Genomic DNA, 19,853 nt, shown 5'->3' on the forward strand with positions numbered 1-19,853 from the left:
TAAAAAAGATCCCTATAGAGAATCTGATTAATTAATTGAGCTCTAAGCTATAAGTAAAACCTCACTTGATATTCATCAAATTAATTAAGCTAAACCCTAATCTCAAATAAATTGCCATATAATAATCAAAATGGCCTCAAGAGAAATTGGTATTATCAAGCGTGGTTAATCTGAAATTTTTACACAGCGGTTTAACCTTAACCGGCGACGGTGGTGATGGAAATTTCAGGCGCTATTAATTTAACATCAGATCCCAGAATCCATGCAGCATCCGATGCACGTGGTAATGACGCATTGATGTAGTAGTGAGTGAGTAGTCCTCCCCGGGTGGACTCACCGATGGAATGTAAGCGACACGCTCCTCAAAAGAGAGGTGAGAGTAAACTAAGAGACTCATGTATGAGTATGACAAATATAAATTAGAAAGAAAGGGGAGAGTGGAGGGGGCCGCCGAGGGTGAATTAGAAACATATCACGTCCTTTGGGGGCCACCTTGTGATTATTTTGAATTGTAAAAATACCGAATAAAAAAAAAAAAACTATTCTGGTGAAATTTCAAAGATCAAGTGAAGTTGAAGTACGTATATAGAGTTGAGAGCGTGAAGAGGAGTTTTGTTTTATCAATGTGTAAGGAGAGAGAGAGAGAGACAGTCTCAGTCTTTCATTCATTCATCTTAACATTTCTTTTTTACGTCCCATCAACTGAAAGACCAATCTCTCTTTCTCTCTCTCTCTTTCATTTTTTTTCTTTTCTCTTTCTTTCTCTTAAATTTTCTTCCCCCAAAACCCCTCCACTCCTCACGAATAAAGAAAACACAAACTACTCTTTCCCGTGAAAAGATCGATCATTTTAACATTCAAATTTTGCTTAACACAGCGCCGGATCGAATTCCATCTGAGACTTGACTCCCTTGATCAAACATACGGAGAGAGAAGAGATTGCATACTAGAGCAATTTATTCGAGAAGAAAGTTGAAAATAGGTCTATATAGCACTGCTTTCTCATGGATTCTGCTTCAGGAGGCGGTGCACCTGAGTCAAATACTGGTGCAGGTTCATCATCAGCTCCTCCTCCTGTTTCTGGTTCTGGTTCAGCTTCAGGTTCAGGTTCAGCTCCATCGCAACAACAACCGCCGGAATCCTCCTCTCCAGCTCCACCAAGTCGGTATGAATCTCAAAAACGGAGAGACTGGAACACGTTCTTGCAGTATCTTAAAAACCACAAGCCACCATTAACGCTTGCTCGCTGCAGTGGCGCACACGTTATAGAGTTCTTGAAATACCTAGACCAATTTGGGAAGACAAAGGTTCATATGTCGGGGTGTCCTTATTTTGGGCACCCAAATCCTCCGGCTCCATGCGCTTGCCCGTTAAAGCAAGCGTGGGGGAGTCTTGATGCGTTGATCGGACGGCTGAGAGCAGCTTATGAAGAGAACGGTGGACGGCCGGAGTCGAACCCTTTTGGGGCTAGGGCCGTGAGGATTTACTTGAGGGAGGTTAGGGAAGGACAGGCAAAAGCTAGAGGAATACCTTATGAGAAGAAGAAGCGAAAGAGGCCAGCTCCTGCAGTTACGGCTGCTGCTGTGTCGGTGGCTGCGGGTGCTGCTGCTACTGCTACTGCTACTGCTGGTGGTGGTGTTGGTGAAGGAGGTGGAGGTGGAGGTGAGGTTGCTCGGAATGCTGCTGCTCCGACTACAACAGTATAGTTTCACTTATTTTATTTTATTTTTCTTATTTTCTTATGATTATCTGTTGCTATTGGGACGATCGATATGAGCAATATATTTCTGGCGATCGATTCTCTTATAATTGGATCGAGAACACAAAATAGATAGGAATTCCAGTAAGAAATCTCTCTTTCTCATACTTATTTGCCGTCATCACTCTTCTCTTCTCTACTCATTTTATGATGAATTAATTATAAAAGAGGAACAAGGTTACTATTTTTGTTCTTCTTCTTCTTCTTCTTTACTTCATTTCATAATTAGTAATTCAGTGTGTGTGCATATATATATATATATATACATACATGCATGGTTCGAAACCCTTCTTCTTCCTCTCCTTCAGTTCCATAGATCATCATACTGTTATTTAGGAAAACAAAACTAGGTGTCATTATTAATTACTGTATAGATTTCATTTGTTTATTATTTTAACTTGGTAAACTCGATCCAAGAAAAAGTATGGATTTGGTGTTCTTGCCCAATATTTAGAGTCTAGAGATTAGTATTAACACAGTGCAAACAAAGATCAAATTGACCTTTTAATATAAAATAGTGTGGTTGAAAATCATATAGTTGATATAGTCGCCATTCTTTTTGCCTTTTTCTTGGTTTCTTTGTGGCAACTGTTGCGTAAGATTTGTTTGTAGCTCTAACAGTGAGCTAGGAGACCGCAGCAGGCCTTTTGTGTTTGCAAGAAGGGCAACAACACCCCAACACAGCAACACACTCAAGGTCAAGTGAGTCAATCAATAACTAGTACTGAATGAAACTCAACTAAATCAAAATCCTTTTTTATACTGTATCATCTTCTTAGTCAGTGTAACTGTGCATCTGGTCCCGGCTTCTTTCATTTCGCCTGGCCTGGGCTCCCCCCCAAGTCCAATATATAGAGTTAGTTCTGTAGTTATGCACACGTGCACCTCTGATTTTTACTCTTCTTGTTTCAGGTGCTATCCCCCCCTCCTTTATAACTTGATCGATCTAAGATTTTGTTTTCAGATTTTAAGATTTCTGGGGCTTTGGTTATTTGGAATCTGGATTGGGGTATCTTATTCTTACCCATTTCTCTCTCTCTCTCTCTCTCATGCTTCATAAAACAACATTTCTCTCTGATAATAACAACTAGAAAAAAATATAGGGGCTGTAAACATCAATTATTTTGAAAAAAGTAATCCTTTTGTGATTGCTTCTCTTATTGTATTTGTGTAATCACTACCTCAATATGACAAGGACCTGTAGCCAAACCTTGCTTCCCTTTCTTATTTTATAATATAGTTTTCGTATATAATATTTTTGTTATAATAACATAGACCCACACCGGTCACTCCCCAACAAAAACCCATTACTCAACTCCAATTCCACTGTACACCCCATGTCCAATAAAATCATATAACATTTATTGCTCTATTCAATAGTCATCTTTAATTGTATTTTGTATTGTTTCTTCTTTGTTTGGTTCTTCCCTTCTTCCCTTTCTTTTCTTTCATTTTTTTTTTTATTACATGATATTGTGCCTTTTGCACACAGGGATTTCTTCTTTTTGTTCTAGCTTTTTGTAGAATCACATCAATTTCATTTAGATTACTTTATTTTACACCTTTGTATTTTAATATTTTAACCATATCTATTCTTCAAAAGTCGAAAGAAAAGAGAGTATATCTTTTCATTTTTCTTAATTCAAAAGGTTCCTCTATGTTCTTCGTAGGGTAGACACCAGAAAAACCCTTATACTCAAATCTTTTAATGCTACGAGGGATCATATATGTAAACCAAGCGATATGCAAAGAGAAAAGAGTATTAAAATAGCAGAACAGGAACAAAAAGAGATCTATTAATCTCTTCTGTTTGATGTTCTTTTGTATCGAACATGTTATACAGTACGTTGGGGCTGCAAAATTCTGACGGAATTAAGTGCAGAAGAAGCAATGTCAAAAGACAACATTCTAAGAAAGAGAAAACCCTCATTTTAATAGCTAGCTGCACCTCAATTACCTGTTTCTTTTGTCGCGATATGAAGCCAATATTCATTATATAGCCAATGGAGTACATCATTTAAGAGAGAGAGAGAGAGTGGGTGGGTGCTCTTGGCGTGGAGGCTTTCTAAAGGGCACCTGCATCGAGTAGTCTTGTCTAATCTAACACCTTCCCATAGCTATATTATTATTGAGAGTAAACGACATGTTCCCACGCAAGGTTCAGTGAAATCCAACTTTGTACCCTTGGTTTCATAAATTTCATATTCCCACCCGTAAATGGACGCTGTTAGTGATGGATGAGTTTAGACAGAATAACAACATATGTTTTTACCAAACTGCCCTTGGACCCTCTTCTTCACTGTCGTTGGCCTTTTGTGTAATTTTGGTGGTTGTCTGTTTCTTGACTGGAGATTTGAGTGTTGGGGTTATGTTTCGAGGTTGATTGAGTGTTTTTTGGAGTGATGTTTGTCGATTTTATGGGTTTTGGACGAATTGGGAAGATTGATTTTTTTTAGCTGCTGGCACAGGCACACCACCCGTTTAACAAATTTCCCAAGAAAACTACCTTGCCATTTGCGTGCGCGCTTGTCCAGCGCCCAACGCCTGTCCCCATTGGGCGAACTTCCAGTTGGCTGCAGCCTTACCCCGGCATATCCATTCCTCCCTAGCTTTTAGCTGCCACTCCCTCTTGCCCACGAGTTTCAAGCTTTTCTGGTCAAATCCATCGTCGACAATTGCCCCCCGATTCCACCATTAGCCTCATTGGAGTCCCCCATCGAAAACCCCCAAACTCCTCCACCACAATTGCACGCCAACCGGCGCCGCCAACCCCTTAGGGTTTTGCACAATTATCGCGCTTCCCCAACAAAATTATGGTTCCTCCCTTCATCGAAAATTCCCCCCACCACCACCTTTTGGACCACTGACGTTCCCTCTCTAAAACCCCCAACATCCCAAGTCCCAATCAACCACCATTTGTCAGCCGCCTCTTTCCTTAGGTTTTCACGATTTTTGGATTTGATTGGTGTTTGTTTCAGAGATTTTTGAAAGGAAATTTAGATTAAAGGTTGCTTGGAAGTTGATTCTGATTGATGTGGAAGTGTTTGATGCCGGAGATGGCGTCAAGATCAGCAGCGGCGACGCCAACTGGGTGAGAGAATTTTTTTAGAAATGAAACAGTTAAATGACAATTTTAACCTTCAATGGATAAAAGAAATGAAACGTCATCCATTTAAGGGTGGAAATCTAGATATTATGAAACCAAGGGTACCACTCTTAAATTTCGCAAAACCTTGGGTAGGAACATGTCGTTTACTCTATTATTGACGAATGGTTACGTTTGAAAGGAATATTTACTTTTGTTTAATTAGTTTCCTCTCAGTTTGCATCCAAAAAAAAATGCACCCACATGCCCGTGTTTGTAGGCACAAAAACAAATGGACAATACACTAACACGTGGGGCAATGTCATTGTATTGCAGCTACCATGATCTCATCTTCAACAACGTTTTTACCCCCCATTTACATTATAACATCTAGTACTTGGTTCATGTAGTGGAGTTCTTGATAAATTTTAGTACATTATGAAAGGATTACGAAGACCAAATGTCAAGAAGGGCCCTAGCTACTCAGCCTTTTTTCAATGGATGGTCATGTTTTGTTTGGTTTTTGGTCAGTCAAATCAAATCAAGACCTCTATTATGAAGTGTCGCCTCTTTTTGCAATAATATCGATCTCTTCTCTGCAGCAGTCACAGGATTGTATCTCCATGTTTAGACAACAGTATTTATAATCTCTGTGTGTCTTCCAGCAGTTAAAAGCTTGTCCGATTACAATTCAGAAAATGGTGCAAAAAAGGGGTTGCTTATAGTCCTGGGATATTGTATTGTAACTTGTAAGAGTCAATGCAATTGCATTCCGAGTAAAAGCTCAGGTACAATAAGTTCTTCGTAACTTATGGGTCTGGACCATGACTGACCAAATCGGAAATTGGTATGAACCCGTTTCTAACTTTGGGTGTGATGACATACTTTTAGGTAATTTGACGGTTTGTTTAACACTCTTAGATATATTATTTAAGAGGTTATAAGTTTCTTTACGAATACTAATAAAGGATAGTCATTAGAAACTTATCTGATTGTTAATTTCAGGATCTCGAAAGATTAATTGAAGTATGCGTAAACTGGTCAGGATATCTTCGGATAAACAAAAAAAAAATAAAAAGCTTTGGGTGTGATGCATTTCCACGTTTATTACACATTATCTGTGTTGAACTAGTCTTTGAAAATTTAAGTTATAAAGTAAAGATTTAACAATACAATTAAGCTGTTAAACAAGTTTTACACATGCATTCTAGAATACCAGCATGATTCAAACTTGACTGAAGAGAAAGGGTAAATTTGATTGCATTTTCGTCGGCAAAAAAACCAATNATGTAATGAGTGTTTTGCAAGTTGCCTTGACACATGGAAGGCTCTCGTCCATTCATCTCTTGAAAGGAGATAAAGTTGGTGAGAATATCTTTGGAGATATGGGCTTGGCAGCTTGTATAAGAAGACAATAAATGAGCTGACATAGGCATAACAGAAGCCCCTCAGTTTTTGAATTGCGTAATCGCGCTTCAAAAACTAAGTCTTTGATCTGAATTGCTGCAGTCTCGAACTGAAGAGCTCGAACTGAAATCTATTAGGAAAACGATCTGAAATCTGTTAAGAAAACAACCAGAAATCTGTTAGGAGCTCGTCCTGAAATCTGTTAGGAAAACGACCAGAAATCTGTTAGGAGCTCATCCTGAAATCTGTTAAGAAAACGACCAGAAATCTGGTAGGAGCTTGCCTGAAATCTGTTAGGAAAACGACCAGAAATCTGTTAGGAGCTCGTCCTGAAATCTGTTAGGAAAATGACCAGAAATCTGTTAGGAAAACGACCAAAAATCTGGTAGGAACACGACTCGAAAGGTCATAACGAGCTCAACTTGGGAGCAAAATGACCTCGACCTGAGAGGTCAAAATGAGCTCAATGAGAAAAACGACCTCAATCTAAGAGGTCAAAACAAGCTCAATCAGCAAAACGACCTCAACTTGAGAGGTTAAAACGACCTCGACCTGAAAGGTCATAACGAGCTCGACTTGGAAAGGTCAAAACGACCTCAATCTAAGAGGTCAAGACGAGCTTAATGAGCAAAACGATCTCGACCTGAGAGATCAAAACGACCTCTACCTGAGAGGTCAAAACGAGCTCAATGAGCAAAACTGCCTCAATCTAAGAGGTCAAAACGACCTCGACCTGAGAGATCAAAACGACCTCGACCTGAGAGGTCAAAACGAGCTCAATGAGCAAAACGACCTCAATCTAAGAGGTCAAAACGACCTCAACCTGAGAGGTCAAAACGAACTCGATGATAAAAATGACCTCAATCTTAGAGGTCAAAACGAGCTCGACCTGAAAATGTCAAAACGAGCTCAACCTGAGAGATCATAACGAGCTCTACCTAAAAGGACAAGAGATCAGCGATCTCAGCGTGTGATCAGAGGTCTGAACACGCGATTTGAAGCTAAAGATCTGTAATCTGAAGCTGAGGATCAGGGCGACATGGGCGTGCGATCTGTGATCTGACCACGCGATCGGAGAACTCTGATGTGTGCGATCTGTGATCTGGCCATGCAATTAGAGAATTCTGATACGCAATCGAAGAATTCTAATGCGTGCGATCTACGATCTGGCCATGCGATCAGAGAACTTTGACGCGTGCGATCTGGCCATACGATTGGAGAATTCTAACATGTGCGATCTGCGATCTGGCCACACGATTGGAGAATTTTGTACCAAGTTTGAGATCTGAGCACACCATTAGGGAACTTGGATGCATGCTTGAGAATCGGACCTGTATGGGCCACCAAACTGTTGACGCTTGATTTTGGACGCCAACGACTCGCACGTGGGAAACGCTGAGCTGACTCAGGAGACACACGTGATGGATCCATGAGATTTGAATATGGAGCTGAGATTATATATGTTGCAGAAAAATAAATAAGAGATTGGGAAGATGGGTTTTTATAGTGGTTCGGATGCAACAAGCAACTCCTACATCCACTGTTATTTTATTGATCTCTGACTATTTCTATGATTTTGCCCGTAAGGCATACAAAGATGAAGAAATACAGTGTTTATAGAGAGAGAATGAAAATGAAGCTCAAATCTCAGCCTAGCCTCCCGCCTCCCTTCTTCGTGAAGAGAAAATGCCCATTTATTCACCCAAACACTCAATGTAATGAGTGTTTTGCAAGTTGCCTTGACACATGGAAGGCTCTCGTCCATTCATCTCTTGAAAGGAGATAAAGTTGGTGAGAATATCTTTGGAGATATGGGCTTGGCAGCTGGTACAAGAATACATTAAATGAGTTGACATAAGCGTGACTTTTTAGGCATAACAAGTGTGCTGAAGTGCTGAACTACTTTTAGATAGCTTGACTGTTTGTTTGATACTTTGGATATATTACTTAAGAGGTCATAAGTTTGAATCCTTACGATTAGAAGCTTATCTGACTATTAACTTCATGACTTTGAGAGATTAGTTAAGATACGTGTAAACTGGTCGGGATATTTTTGGATACCCCAAAAAAAAAAAAAAAAAAAACAGCTTTGGGTGTGATGCATTTCCACGTTTATTACACATTATCTGTGTTGAACTAGTCTTTGAAAATTTAAGTTATAAAGTAAAGATTTAACAATACAATTAAGCTGTTAAACAAGTTTTACACATGCATTCTAGAATACCAGCATGATTCAAACTTGACTGAAGAGAAAGGGTAAATTTGATTGCATTTTCGTCGGCAAAAAAACCAATAATTTGCTTGTCAAGGACGGCATATGCTCAGAGTCAGTCACAGCCACAGGGGGACAAACGAAGCTTTAAGTTGAACTAAACAGTAGAATTTGATACCAGTAGCACATCAACTGTTCCCATTTCCTAAATCAAAAGTTTTGGCAACCCCACCATATGGTCCATATGCAGATTATTTATAATCCTCCTTTCATTATCAAATTTAGGCCTAGGAAAAGACTCTCCATTGAATTCTATCGTTTTCCTTTCCATCTTTATCAATTCAGAGCGCTCAAATTCAAAACTATGTATTTAAATTACAGGGGGGGTCCTGATCGACATCTGGTGTTTAGTTTGGAAAATATACTTGAATAATTAATACAGAATTAATGGAGAAAATTAATTACTAGCTGCCATCAAAAAGTGGGTAATACTTTTGAAAAGTCTTTGTTTTTGGAATCAAAACTCAAAAGGATGAATGAATTTAATATTTACGTGAAACATTTCACATGTTAATGTTAGGTTCATGATTCATAAACTTTAAAACAAAAATCATATACATGTGGATTACACTGCCGGCCATTTCCAATGTATAATTCAGAGAATTGGGTTGAGTTTATAAATCTTGATTAAATAAGGAAGAGAGAATTATTGGAAGTTGTAGAGGATGATGAAAGTAGTGGAGGGCAGCTAATCATAGCCTTGACAATGATAGTAATTAATTAATTAATTAAATAAATTGATTAGCTGTTGACGACGTATTATTGTATTCTAGAAGAAGAATAAATTACACTACGTATGTACATACTAATTCTATTTATATTTCAAAGCTCGTTTTAATTATGCACAGTGCTAATCACCTCAAGTCAGCGTCGTTTTTCTCTGCAACCAAACAAACTAATGTCGTTCAGTTTACCCTCTTTCTGCACACTTAAAAAAAAAAAAAAAAAAAAATAAGACCTTCTTTATAAAGGGTCTGACGGCTGCTATACCATGTCGTAATTAATTTATGACTTTGGGGGTAAAAGTTTAAGATTCAAAAAATGAGGGATCAACATACAGAGAATGAATTTAAGAAGTTACGTTTAAAGGAAGTTACATTCTCACTGTGGCTGTGGGAATTAAGGGAGTTTCAAAAAATACAAAAACTGAATTGAACCGAAAAACCAATTAATTGAAAAAACAATTCGGTTATGTTTCAAAAAATTCAATTCGGTTATCAGTTTGGAAAAAAATAAAAATTGGTTAACCCGAACCTATTTTTTGAACCAATTATATATATATAATATAAATAATAATATATTAAATAAATAATAATATTTTTAATGTATTGTTAATAGTTGTAAATGGATATGTATGAATGTTTAATTTTTATTTGGATATATATTATTTATATTTATAATTTAATTTAGAAAAAATAAAAAAATAAGTTTTATAAAAAAAAAAGGGTTAAAAAACAGTTAACTTGTTAGGTTTTGGTTCGAAAAATTTTTTAAACCAGAAAACCTAACAGGTTAACCGCTTTTGAATACCTCTTGTGGGAATGAGACTGCATTTTTTCATAAGACGATAAGCTAATGAAGGCGACAGAAATTGAAAATATGAAATGATTTCAATCAAAAGAAATTTGGTGTATATTCCACTGGATTTTTCGTATAATACAAAAGTCCTGTCCTGTGAAATATAGATGAAAACACCATGCAAACGGCCATCCTTTCAAAAAATATATATATATATATATATATATATATATATGACAAAGTTGAAAGAAGAAGACGGTTGCTAAAACACTGTTGAAATTAGAACATCCGTATACGTGAAAAAATAAAAGAGAAGGGTGAATAAAGCGGTAAAGGCCAAAGGTGGGGGAGGAAAAATGGGATAGAAACGTGGTTTGACAAACTGTAGTTTTGGTCGCCGACAGGATTTTTGAAGCCCAGATTTTCTGACAGAACAGTGCGAGGTGGCGAGGGCTTACCCATGCTCTCTCTTTCAAACTTCATTACTTTCAAACGGCATTCAATTCTTTCATTTTTACATGGAAGAAAGCAATTTTAGCAGCCACCCCCAAGCCTGTATTTTAATCCCAACCAAACTGGGTACCGTATTGAATCCTTCCTCATATAGAGTTAAAAGATATGTAAAACAAAACTGATTGAATTTTCTGTTTCATATCTTATCTTTGTGTAACATCATATCATATAAATTATATAATTAGTGAGCTTAAATTTTAAATGTTGTCACTCTCAGAATAGGCATGGGTGACAAAATCAAATGGACCCCAAGCTTTTGATCCAGCCCATGTATAATTTTTTATATTAGACCAGAGTTCAAAGCCCAACCTGTAAAGTGATCTCAAATTCTAAAGGTTGCAAGGAATGAATGACAACCCTATACCAGAGATGAGAGGTAGTGTATCAGGTAGGACTCCAAGGTAAAAAATTCATGACACTGCCTCAGCTTTACAATTATGAGTAGTTCAAAGATGCTCGTCACCGGTATTACTTCAGAACCAGGCTTCAGGCAGGCAGCCGGCTTCGATACTATAAAGGGGAAACTTCTGCCACCCTTTGAATCATTCAAGATATATATCCAAGACATGTATACATTAACTAAGAAGTGAAACTTCAGTAATGATTCAAACTTTGTTCAAGTAACAACTTATAACTGAGGACATCTTTTTGGGGACTGCCATCATCAAAAAACAAGGAACTCATAATTACACAACACCAGTCATGAACAAAGTGATAAGAGTATAAATCTACAGAGACATCTACATTGAAACTGCCATGTTCATCTTACGCATCCATGATGTTATCGCTGATCTGATTTGTGTAGAGCATGTTGTTGTCTCCTTATTACAAACTGGACCTGTAGGCTCTGCCTTCTCCTTGTAGACTGTATTAAGGGTTATATTGCTGCAAGCCTTCGGTAGAGCAGTGCCATTATAAGCCTTGCAGATGTAGCTTATAAAGTTTTCGTAGTCCTGCAGCAAGAGAAATAATGTCATTTCTAGAAGACTCCTGTACTCCCTGGATTCTACCCATCAATCATTCGATCTTTCTAATGCTAAGATATCAAAGATTTTAAGGTAACTTTCGACAATTACAAACAGCAATAAAATTTTTATGATGTTCAAGAGAATTCATGAGAAAAATAGTAAATTTAGAAATGGATAACATTAGAATCATGACAAAGTGAAAGAAGCAAACCTCATAAAGTGGCTGTCCATCCACAACTACCCAGGGCACATACTGATGAGGAGGCTCAAGGGAATTGGTTTCAGCTGCATAATGTAACTCAAGCTGCATCATACATTGAGAAGAAAGTTGGGCTTAGACAAACTAAATATCAGCAGGAGAGAAAAATGAAAGAAAAAATAAACAAAAGAAGTTATCCGGTATGATACTGGATCAATAGAAAAACAGATAATTTATAATGAAGGCAACAAAACCATAAAAAACCAACCAAATGATAGAAGGTCAAGAAATAATATTGGGCCTGAAAAGGTCAGTTAGGCAATTAAAGGCATTTCCTCGTAGAAGACAATATAACAATCACTGTTTATACCAGTTTCACAGGCACCCAGGAACTATTTCTCCTACTACTAGATCATTAACTCCACAGTCCCTCACTGTGGAATCCACTATCAGGCCACAATTTCTTGTTTTTTTACTTCAAAGGAAAGTTAGAGACACAGAAACTAATATTTAATCACCGAAACAACTGGAAACTCCCCCAGCATTCTGGTAATAGATAAGTGCAGAAAATAGCTCCAAGTTTAAATCAAAAGTGTAGAGATGATACAATATTCATATCCTTCAAACAGTGTATATATACTACAAGCTACTGCAGCTTAATACAATATACATGCCAATTCTTGATAGGATAACAATGTTTGAGGACTAGACCAAACTAACAAATACAACTCACTCACAACTTGAATAAACATTGAAAAAGCACAGAACTAACCTCTGTCCCATTTCCACTGGTATAGCAATCAGAGATGGCTTTTGGATCCAATCCCAATTTCTCAAAGCATGTTTCCCATTCGGGGTACTTGTGCTCATACACCAAAGTCTCAACGCAATAGATAAATTGAAAATGCTCGTTCTGCATCACAAAACTATGTCATTAACAAAAACTTGACATGTCAAGGCAGGGTCAGGCAAGCAAATGCACTTTCATCATTCTAATTCCTAGGCAAGACTGCTACACGTTAAAGTTTTATGTCTTAAAAATTACAATTGAATTGGGAAATTTTCCACTGTATTACCCACAAATTATCATGAAATGTTATAAGCTCATACTACATTGAAACCAAGGCTTACCACGTCAGGCCAGATAGCAATAGCACAAGCTTCCACAGTGTTCAACAAGCATTCAGATGGACCATGCTGCAATAAATAAAATTGAAAACTTTAACTCAATTTAAGCTTTAAGGACTTTCTTCTTATTTCATATTCTCGGAAAGAAAAGAAAACCCAATTGAGAATGATAATAAAACAGTGGAACCTGACAATCGAAGGTGGTCTTGGTGCCGTTTCTGATTTTGGCATTACCCCAAGGGTAAAGATGAAGATCAACGACCGAGAGGAGGTCATCATCTTCAAAGACCTTAACTAAATAATTTATAATAAAATTGGCACTGTACGGACACAATGACTCGTAGTAGAGACCCAATTCGACTTTGTCGGTATCTGAAGGGAAAGTTCTAGAAGCTAAGACAGAACAGGAGAAGAAGAAGAAGCTCAACAAGACCATGCAAAAGACAAGAGATAGGGGTTTTCTCGGAGGAGAAGCCATGGATAGATACAATTTAAAACCTGAAAGCTAAAATGAGAGATGGGTTTCTTACGACAACCTTGCACGTGAAGTTGACACAGAGAAATTCAGTTGTCAGAGTAGTAGATTCCTAAGATAATTCTACGGAATTTGCCTTATCTCTTTTGTTTTCTTCAATAAATAAGTAAAAACGTATTTTTGGTTATATATATATATAATCAAAAGGGTTTTATTTATTTTTTATTTTTTCTTGTTTTTGATGATCAGTGTTTAAATCAATTTATGCGTAATTCAATTAGTTTTTTAGGATTGATGATAAAACTTATAATGACCACCCTATTTATTTATTTTATTTGGTTTAGTTTTATTCTCACCAAATTTTATGTTGTGCAAAAATAATTGATGTAGCAAAAGAATAAATTTCAATATTTGTTCCATTTTATGTAAATGTATTATCTAAGCTAGAATTTGTGTAACTCAGGATAAGTTTGCGTTAAATTAGAGCTTATCAGATAATAAAAAAAACCTGGCAAGAGATGGTGTTGTTGGGTCCGATCTTGGCGTTACCATACGGGACGAGCTTGAGATCAATTACGGAGATGAGTCCACTCTGGAAGAGCTTATTCAGATAGTTGACTATGAAATTTGAGCAATAAGGACAAAGGGTTTCATAATATAGTTCCAGAGACACTTTTCCATTCTGGGGATTGGATAGAACTACTCTGGAATTAGCTGGTGATAGAGAACTGATGATCAAGAACAGGTGCAGGAGAAGGGAGAGGAATTTATTAGAATTCATGAGAGTTTGATTTGAATGTAAAATGTGCAAATGGTCATCCAAATTGTATATAAAATATGCTATTATAGTAGCCTTATACATGCCTTTCAAGCTTTTGTCTTGGGCCCCGGGGAGATTGTCCTAACATGAATAGATAATTTGTCAGGATACTAATAATATTTGCCCCTGAAGATATTAAAAATTAACAAGACAAATTCTTGAACACAAAATTGGTAACTACGATAGTTTATATTACAGAACAAGAAGGTTATAGTTACAGAGCCACATACCAGTGACTAAAATTATTCATACTCATACATGCCTTCACAACTCATCACTTCTACGACAGAGATAAATTATTAAGCGCTGCTATGTGTAACTTCATTTAAGATATAAATCCCTTGCTCTTTAAACTCTCAACAGCATCCTTGATAATTTGCTCCATGGGAATGAATTGCATACCCAAGTCCATCAGCTTTTTTGATCCATCCTTGGTTCTCAACAAGCCAGGTTGGGTATCCTTCGGCAAACTAAAAGAAAATGCAGGCAAATAAACTTTCGCAGCTCATGGTGTCAAATCACTTGTATNCAACTCATCACTTCTACGACAGAGATAAATTATTAAGCGCTGCTACGTGTAACTTCATTTAAGATATAAATCCCTTGCTCTTTAAACTCTCAACAGCATCCCTGATAATTTGCTCCATGGGAATGAATTGCATACCCAAGTCCATCAGCTTTTTTGATCCATCCCTGGTTCTCAACAAGCCAGGTTGGGTATCCTTCGGCAAACTAAAAGAAAATGCAGGCAAATAAACTTTCGCAGCTCATGGTGTCAAATCACTTGTATCATACCAGAAGCATGACATTATATGCTGATAAGTAAGAGGATTGAAATGGTGAAATTTGCAAGAGCACTAAAATTCATATGACAATCAGCAGACTAAAGAACTAAAAATGTTCACCATCAGTCAAGGTATTTAATTTTTTTATTATAGAAGTTAAGGTATTTCATAAGATTATATGATGGGAAGAAAAAATGTTCTATATTTTCTGATTCAACATCATAATGTGAGAATCATGAATGTCTTTGGCATACGCATGCAATATGATGGGCAGTCTCAAAAGTCTGGCCCTTTTTAATGGCATATAACATCAAAGTTCTAGAAATAGATGAGGATTATCTTGTTCCAAATCAATCATGCTGTGTAGGAAGTAAGACTTGTTACCAGGGCACATTATATTCAGGATAAAGTTCTGCAACTTTGGCAACAAAGTCTCCATAATGAGATATAGCTTCAACACACAAGTGCCTTCCAGATGCTGATGGGTTCTCATAAACCAAGATATGTGACAAGGCGACATCTTTAAAGTGAACCAATCCCATAAAATGGTCCTCATATGTCTCAGTGCAACCTAAAGATGGACAAACCAGTTTTTTCTTAACTCCAAAAAGAGAACTTAAGAATGTTTAACTTACACAGATATGACAAATCATTTTTTAACAATAGAGAAGACTGAATCAATTAACTTGAGTCAGATTAACTGTAAATCGCTAAGTCTGAGATACCTCTCTACCTACCGAAATTAAGACTTTACGAACATAAATACTCAAGATTCAAGAACAGATATGAGTGTATAAACCTTTATTAGAAACATACTGAATGAAGAATCATTTTTAATAATTTGATCTTTTATAACTACCCATAGCCACAGATACAACTGCTAGTGCTACTTAACAGTTTCATTGAGCCAAAATCATAAAGTAAGCGTCAAATGTCAGATAAAAATAAACAAACTTTTTCAATTTATCAGAACTAGTCATAGAATGCAAAATCCTTAAATAGTAGTCAAAATTTTCATTTTGCTTCAAATAATACTCCAGTTAACCCACAAAAAACACGGACAAAAATTTCAACTAATCGGACCAATTATACACTCAGTCAAATATATCCAAATGGATCCTACAAGTTGGTAAAGAGCATTACCCTGCAGAAGGCGTACAAGCATGACCATACTAGGATTAAGTGTAGGGGGAATAACAGGGCCCATCACAGTTCCAGGATTCACCACCACAACATCTAAACCATTCTCCTTTGCAAATTCCCAGGCAGCTTTCTCAGCTAATGTTTTTGAAAGCGGATACCAGAACTATCACACAACAACAACAAAATTTGCATTTTCAGAACTTAAGGATCACATAGCAAGTAATGGGATGAACAACTATTTTTTTTTTTTTTCTTTTTTTTTTATCCCATATATCAATCATCGGAAATGAGTTGAGTTTTTTTGTTTTTTATTTTTCAAATATCTGTGTGTAGTATAAAATGTTTGAAAAATGCAGTATTACCCATGGTATACAAAACACAACTACAACACTACTACTACTTCTGAGCTTACAGTACCAAATCGGTCCAGCAATCCTCGCCTTGACTTTATCAGCTGGCCATTTAGGACTTGGCGTGATAGCCGAAACGGATGAAGTGACCACACGCGCTTGACTCCCACCGTTACCTGCGAGAGTACATTCACTGTTCCTTTAATAGCAGGATCCAAAAGTTCTTTCTGATCAAATTAGAAAAAAAAATAAAAAAAATCAGCTGAAGAGTAGAAAAAATATAATGTGAAAAATTAAAGCGTGGTGTAAGGACCTCAGGTCTAGACTTGACAACGATGCAGGGAGAGGCGAGGTGGAAGACACCAGCACAGCCGTTAATTGCGTCGAAGATTGAGTCATAGTCAAGAAGATCGATCTGAAGAGAGAGAAGCCCGGTGTCAGCTCCTTCTAAGGCTAGATGCTCAGTTCTTTTTTCATGTCTGTAACAACCGTAACAGAAAAGAAAAGGAAAGAAATTAGAGATAATTAATGGTCAGGTTTCGGAAAAATGGATATATAAAGTGAAAGATAGGGGAGAGTAACTGAGATTTCTGACAGTGGCGTGGACGGTGTAACGGCGGTCAAGAAGGAGGCGGACAAGCCAGGAGCCGATGCAGCCGCTGCCTCCGGTGACACAAACTACTTCACCTTCTTGTTGGACATTTTCGAATGAGCTGTAGAGTTCACTTCTGTTTCAGCTTCAGAAGCACGGTTCTGTGCTCGAGTGCGGAAGAAAGATGACTTACGTCGTACTCGGCGTTTGTTTTGGAATTATTTGTAGGGACAATTGTTTTTTAACAAATCCAAAAAGGACAAAACTTTTTAATATTTCAAAAAGAACCCCACACACTCACCGTAGTAATAAAATTTTCAGACTGTAGATTAGATTAAATATTCAACAACTTTATTTATATGAAAGTAGAAAATATCATCAACAGTAAGATTTAAGTACCAAATTTAAGAAAGGAAATTTGATTTGGTAGGTTCACCTAAAATAGGTCACGGTTGTTTGTATCATTCAAAAAACTGACAAGGAACTCATAAGTACACAACATCAGCCATGACAAAGTGATAAGTGTATAAATCTCAGAGGCATCTACATTGAAACTGCCATGTTCATCTTACGCATCCATGATATTATCACTGATCTGATTCGTGTAGACCATGTTGTTGTTCTCCTATTACAACCTGGACCTGTAGGCTCTGCCTTCTCCTTGTAGACTGCATTAAGGGTATATTGCTGCAAGCTCGGTAGAGCAGTGCCATTATAGCCTTGCAGATGTAGCTTATAAAGTTTTCATAGTCCTGCAGCAAGAGAATATGTCATTTCTAGAAGAGTTTTGCAATCCCTGGATTCTACCCACAATCATTCAATCTTTCTAATGGCAAGATAACCAAGAGTGTAAGGTAATTTTCAACATTTACAAACAACAATAAAAATTTATGATGTCAAGAGAATAATTCATGAGGAAAAATAGTAAATTTAGAAATGGATAACATTAGAATCATGACAAAGTGAAAGAAGCAAACCTCATAAAGTGGCTGTCCATCCACAACACCCAGGGCACATACTGATGAGGAGGCTCAAGGGAATTGGTTTCAGCTGCAATTTAACTCAAGCTGCATCAAAATTGAGGAGAAAGTTGGGCTTGAGAACTAAATATCAGCAGAGAAGAAAAATGAAAGAAAAAATAAACAAACAGTTATCCGGTATGATATTGGTCAAAAGAAAACAGATGATTTATAATGAAGGCAACAAAACCATAAAAAACCAACCAAATGATGGAAGGTCAAGAAATAATATTAGGCTGAAAAGGTCGTCGGTAGGCAATTAAAGGCATTTCCTCGTAGAAGACAATATAACAATCAGTTTTTTACCAGTTTCAGGCAGCCAGGAACTATTTTTTCTATACTTTAATTAAATCCACGTCCCTCAGTGTGGAATCCACTATCAGGCCACATTCTTGTTTTTACTTTTAAAGAAAGTTAGAGACACAAAAACTAATATTAATCACCGAAACAACTGGAAATCCCCCAGCATTCTGGTAATAGATAAGTGCAGAAAATAGCTCCAAGTTTAAATCAAAAGTGTAGAGATGATACAATATTCATATCCTTCAAACGTGTATATATACTAGAATACTGCAGCTTAATACAATATACATGCCAATTCTGATAGGATACCAATGTTTGAGGACTAGACCAAACTAACAAATACAACTCACTCACAACTTGAATAAACATTGAAAAAGCACAGAACATAACCTCTGTCCCATTCCACTGGTATAGCAATCAGAGATGGCTTTTGGATCCAATCCCAATTTCTCAAAGCCTGTTTCCCATTGGGTACTTGTGTCATCACCAAAGTCCAACGCAATAGATAAATGAAAATGCTCGTTCTGCATCACAAAACTATGTCATTAACAAAAATTGACATGTCAAGGCAAGGTCAGCAATAATGCACTTTCATCATTCTAACCGAGGCAAGACTGCTACACATTAAAGTTTTATGTCTTAAAATTACAATTGAATTGGGAAATTTTCCACGTATTACCCACAATATACATGAAATGTATAAGCTCATACTACATTGAAACCAAGGCTTACCACGTCAGGCCAGATAGCAATAGCACAAGCTTCACAGTGTTCAACAAGCATTCAGTGGACCATGCTGCAATAACATCAAAACAGATTATTCAGCAAATTCAATGCCAATAAAATGAGAACTTTAACTCAATATAAGGACCTTCTTCTTATTTCATATTCTTCGAAAGAAAAGAAAACCCAATTGAGAATGATAATAAAAAAGTGGGACTGACAATCGAAGGTGGTGTTGGTGCCGTTTCTGTTTTGGCATTACCCCAAGGGTAAAGATGAAGATCAACGACCAGAGGAGGTCATCATCTTCAAAGACCTTAACTAAATAATTTATAATAAAATTGGCACTGTACGGACACAATGACTCGTAGTAGAGACCCAATTCGACTTTGTCGGTATCTGAAGGGAAGTTCTAGAAGCTAAGACAGAACAGGAGAGAAAGAGGAAGCTCAACGAGACCATGCAAAAGCCAAGAGATAGGGTTTTCTCGGAGGAGAAGCATGCATGGTAGATACAATTTAAGACCTGAAAGCTTGATTTTGATTCTCTTTTCTCGTTTTTAGTTAAAAAGATGAGATGGGTTTGTTACGACAAACCTTGCACGTGAAGTTGACATAGAGAAATTCAGTTGTCAGTAGTGTAGATTCCTACGATAATTCCACGGAATTTGCTTATCTCTTTGTTTTCTTCAATAAATAAGCAAAAACTTATTTTTGGTTTATATATAAACATTTAATCAAAGGGTATTTATTTACTTTTTTTGTTGATGATCGGGATCAACTTTTTTTTTTTCT

At 37.0% G+C, this 19,853-nt stretch overlaps 2 protein-coding genes and 1 pseudogene across 3 annotated transcripts; 1 reads left to right on the forward strand and 2 right to left on the reverse strand.

The window, feature by feature from the left end:
* The first annotated feature begins 636 nt into the window (after positions 1–636).
* Positions 637–1,864, forward strand: LOC116130244 (protein LIGHT-DEPENDENT SHORT HYPOCOTYLS 6-like). Its single transcript, XM_031415990.1, has one exon. The coding sequence runs from the start codon at positions 1,005–1,007 to the stop codon at positions 1,704–1,706; it is 702 nt and encodes a 233-aa protein (XP_031271850.1). The 5' UTR covers positions 637–1,004; the 3' UTR covers positions 1,707–1,864.
* Positions 1,865–11,108: 9,244 nt separating this feature from the next.
* On the reverse strand, positions 11,109–19,613 carry LOC116130243 (gamma-interferon-responsive lysosomal thiol protein). Of its 2 annotated transcripts, XM_031415988.1 has the most exons (6): positions 19,585–19,613; positions 13,037–13,347; positions 12,853–12,918; positions 12,494–12,634; positions 11,734–11,826; positions 11,109–11,507 (listed from the first exon to the last, which is right to left on the reverse strand). In XM_031415988.1, exons 2-6 carry the CDS (start codon positions 13,325–13,327, stop codon positions 11,295–11,297), a joined length of 804 nt encoding a protein of 267 aa, XP_031271848.1. In that variant the 5' UTR covers positions 13,328–13,347; positions 19,585–19,613; the 3' UTR covers positions 11,109–11,294. The 2 variants fall into 2 exon arrangements, with proteins under 2 accessions (XP_031271848.1, XP_031271847.1); XM_031415987.1 differs by lacking the exons at positions 13,037–13,347; positions 19,585–19,613 and adding an exon at positions 13,833–14,155.
* On the reverse strand, positions 14,251–19,119 carry LOC116130183 (annotated as a pseudogene).
* Positions 19,614–19,853: the final 240 nt, after the last annotated feature.

This window comes from Pistacia vera, unplaced genomic scaffold (assembly GCF_008641045.1).
Source record: "Pistacia vera cultivar Batoury unplaced genomic scaffold, PisVer_v2 Contig218, whole genome shotgun sequence".
Taxonomy (NCBI): domain Eukaryota; kingdom Viridiplantae; phylum Streptophyta; class Magnoliopsida; order Sapindales; family Anacardiaceae; genus Pistacia; species Pistacia vera.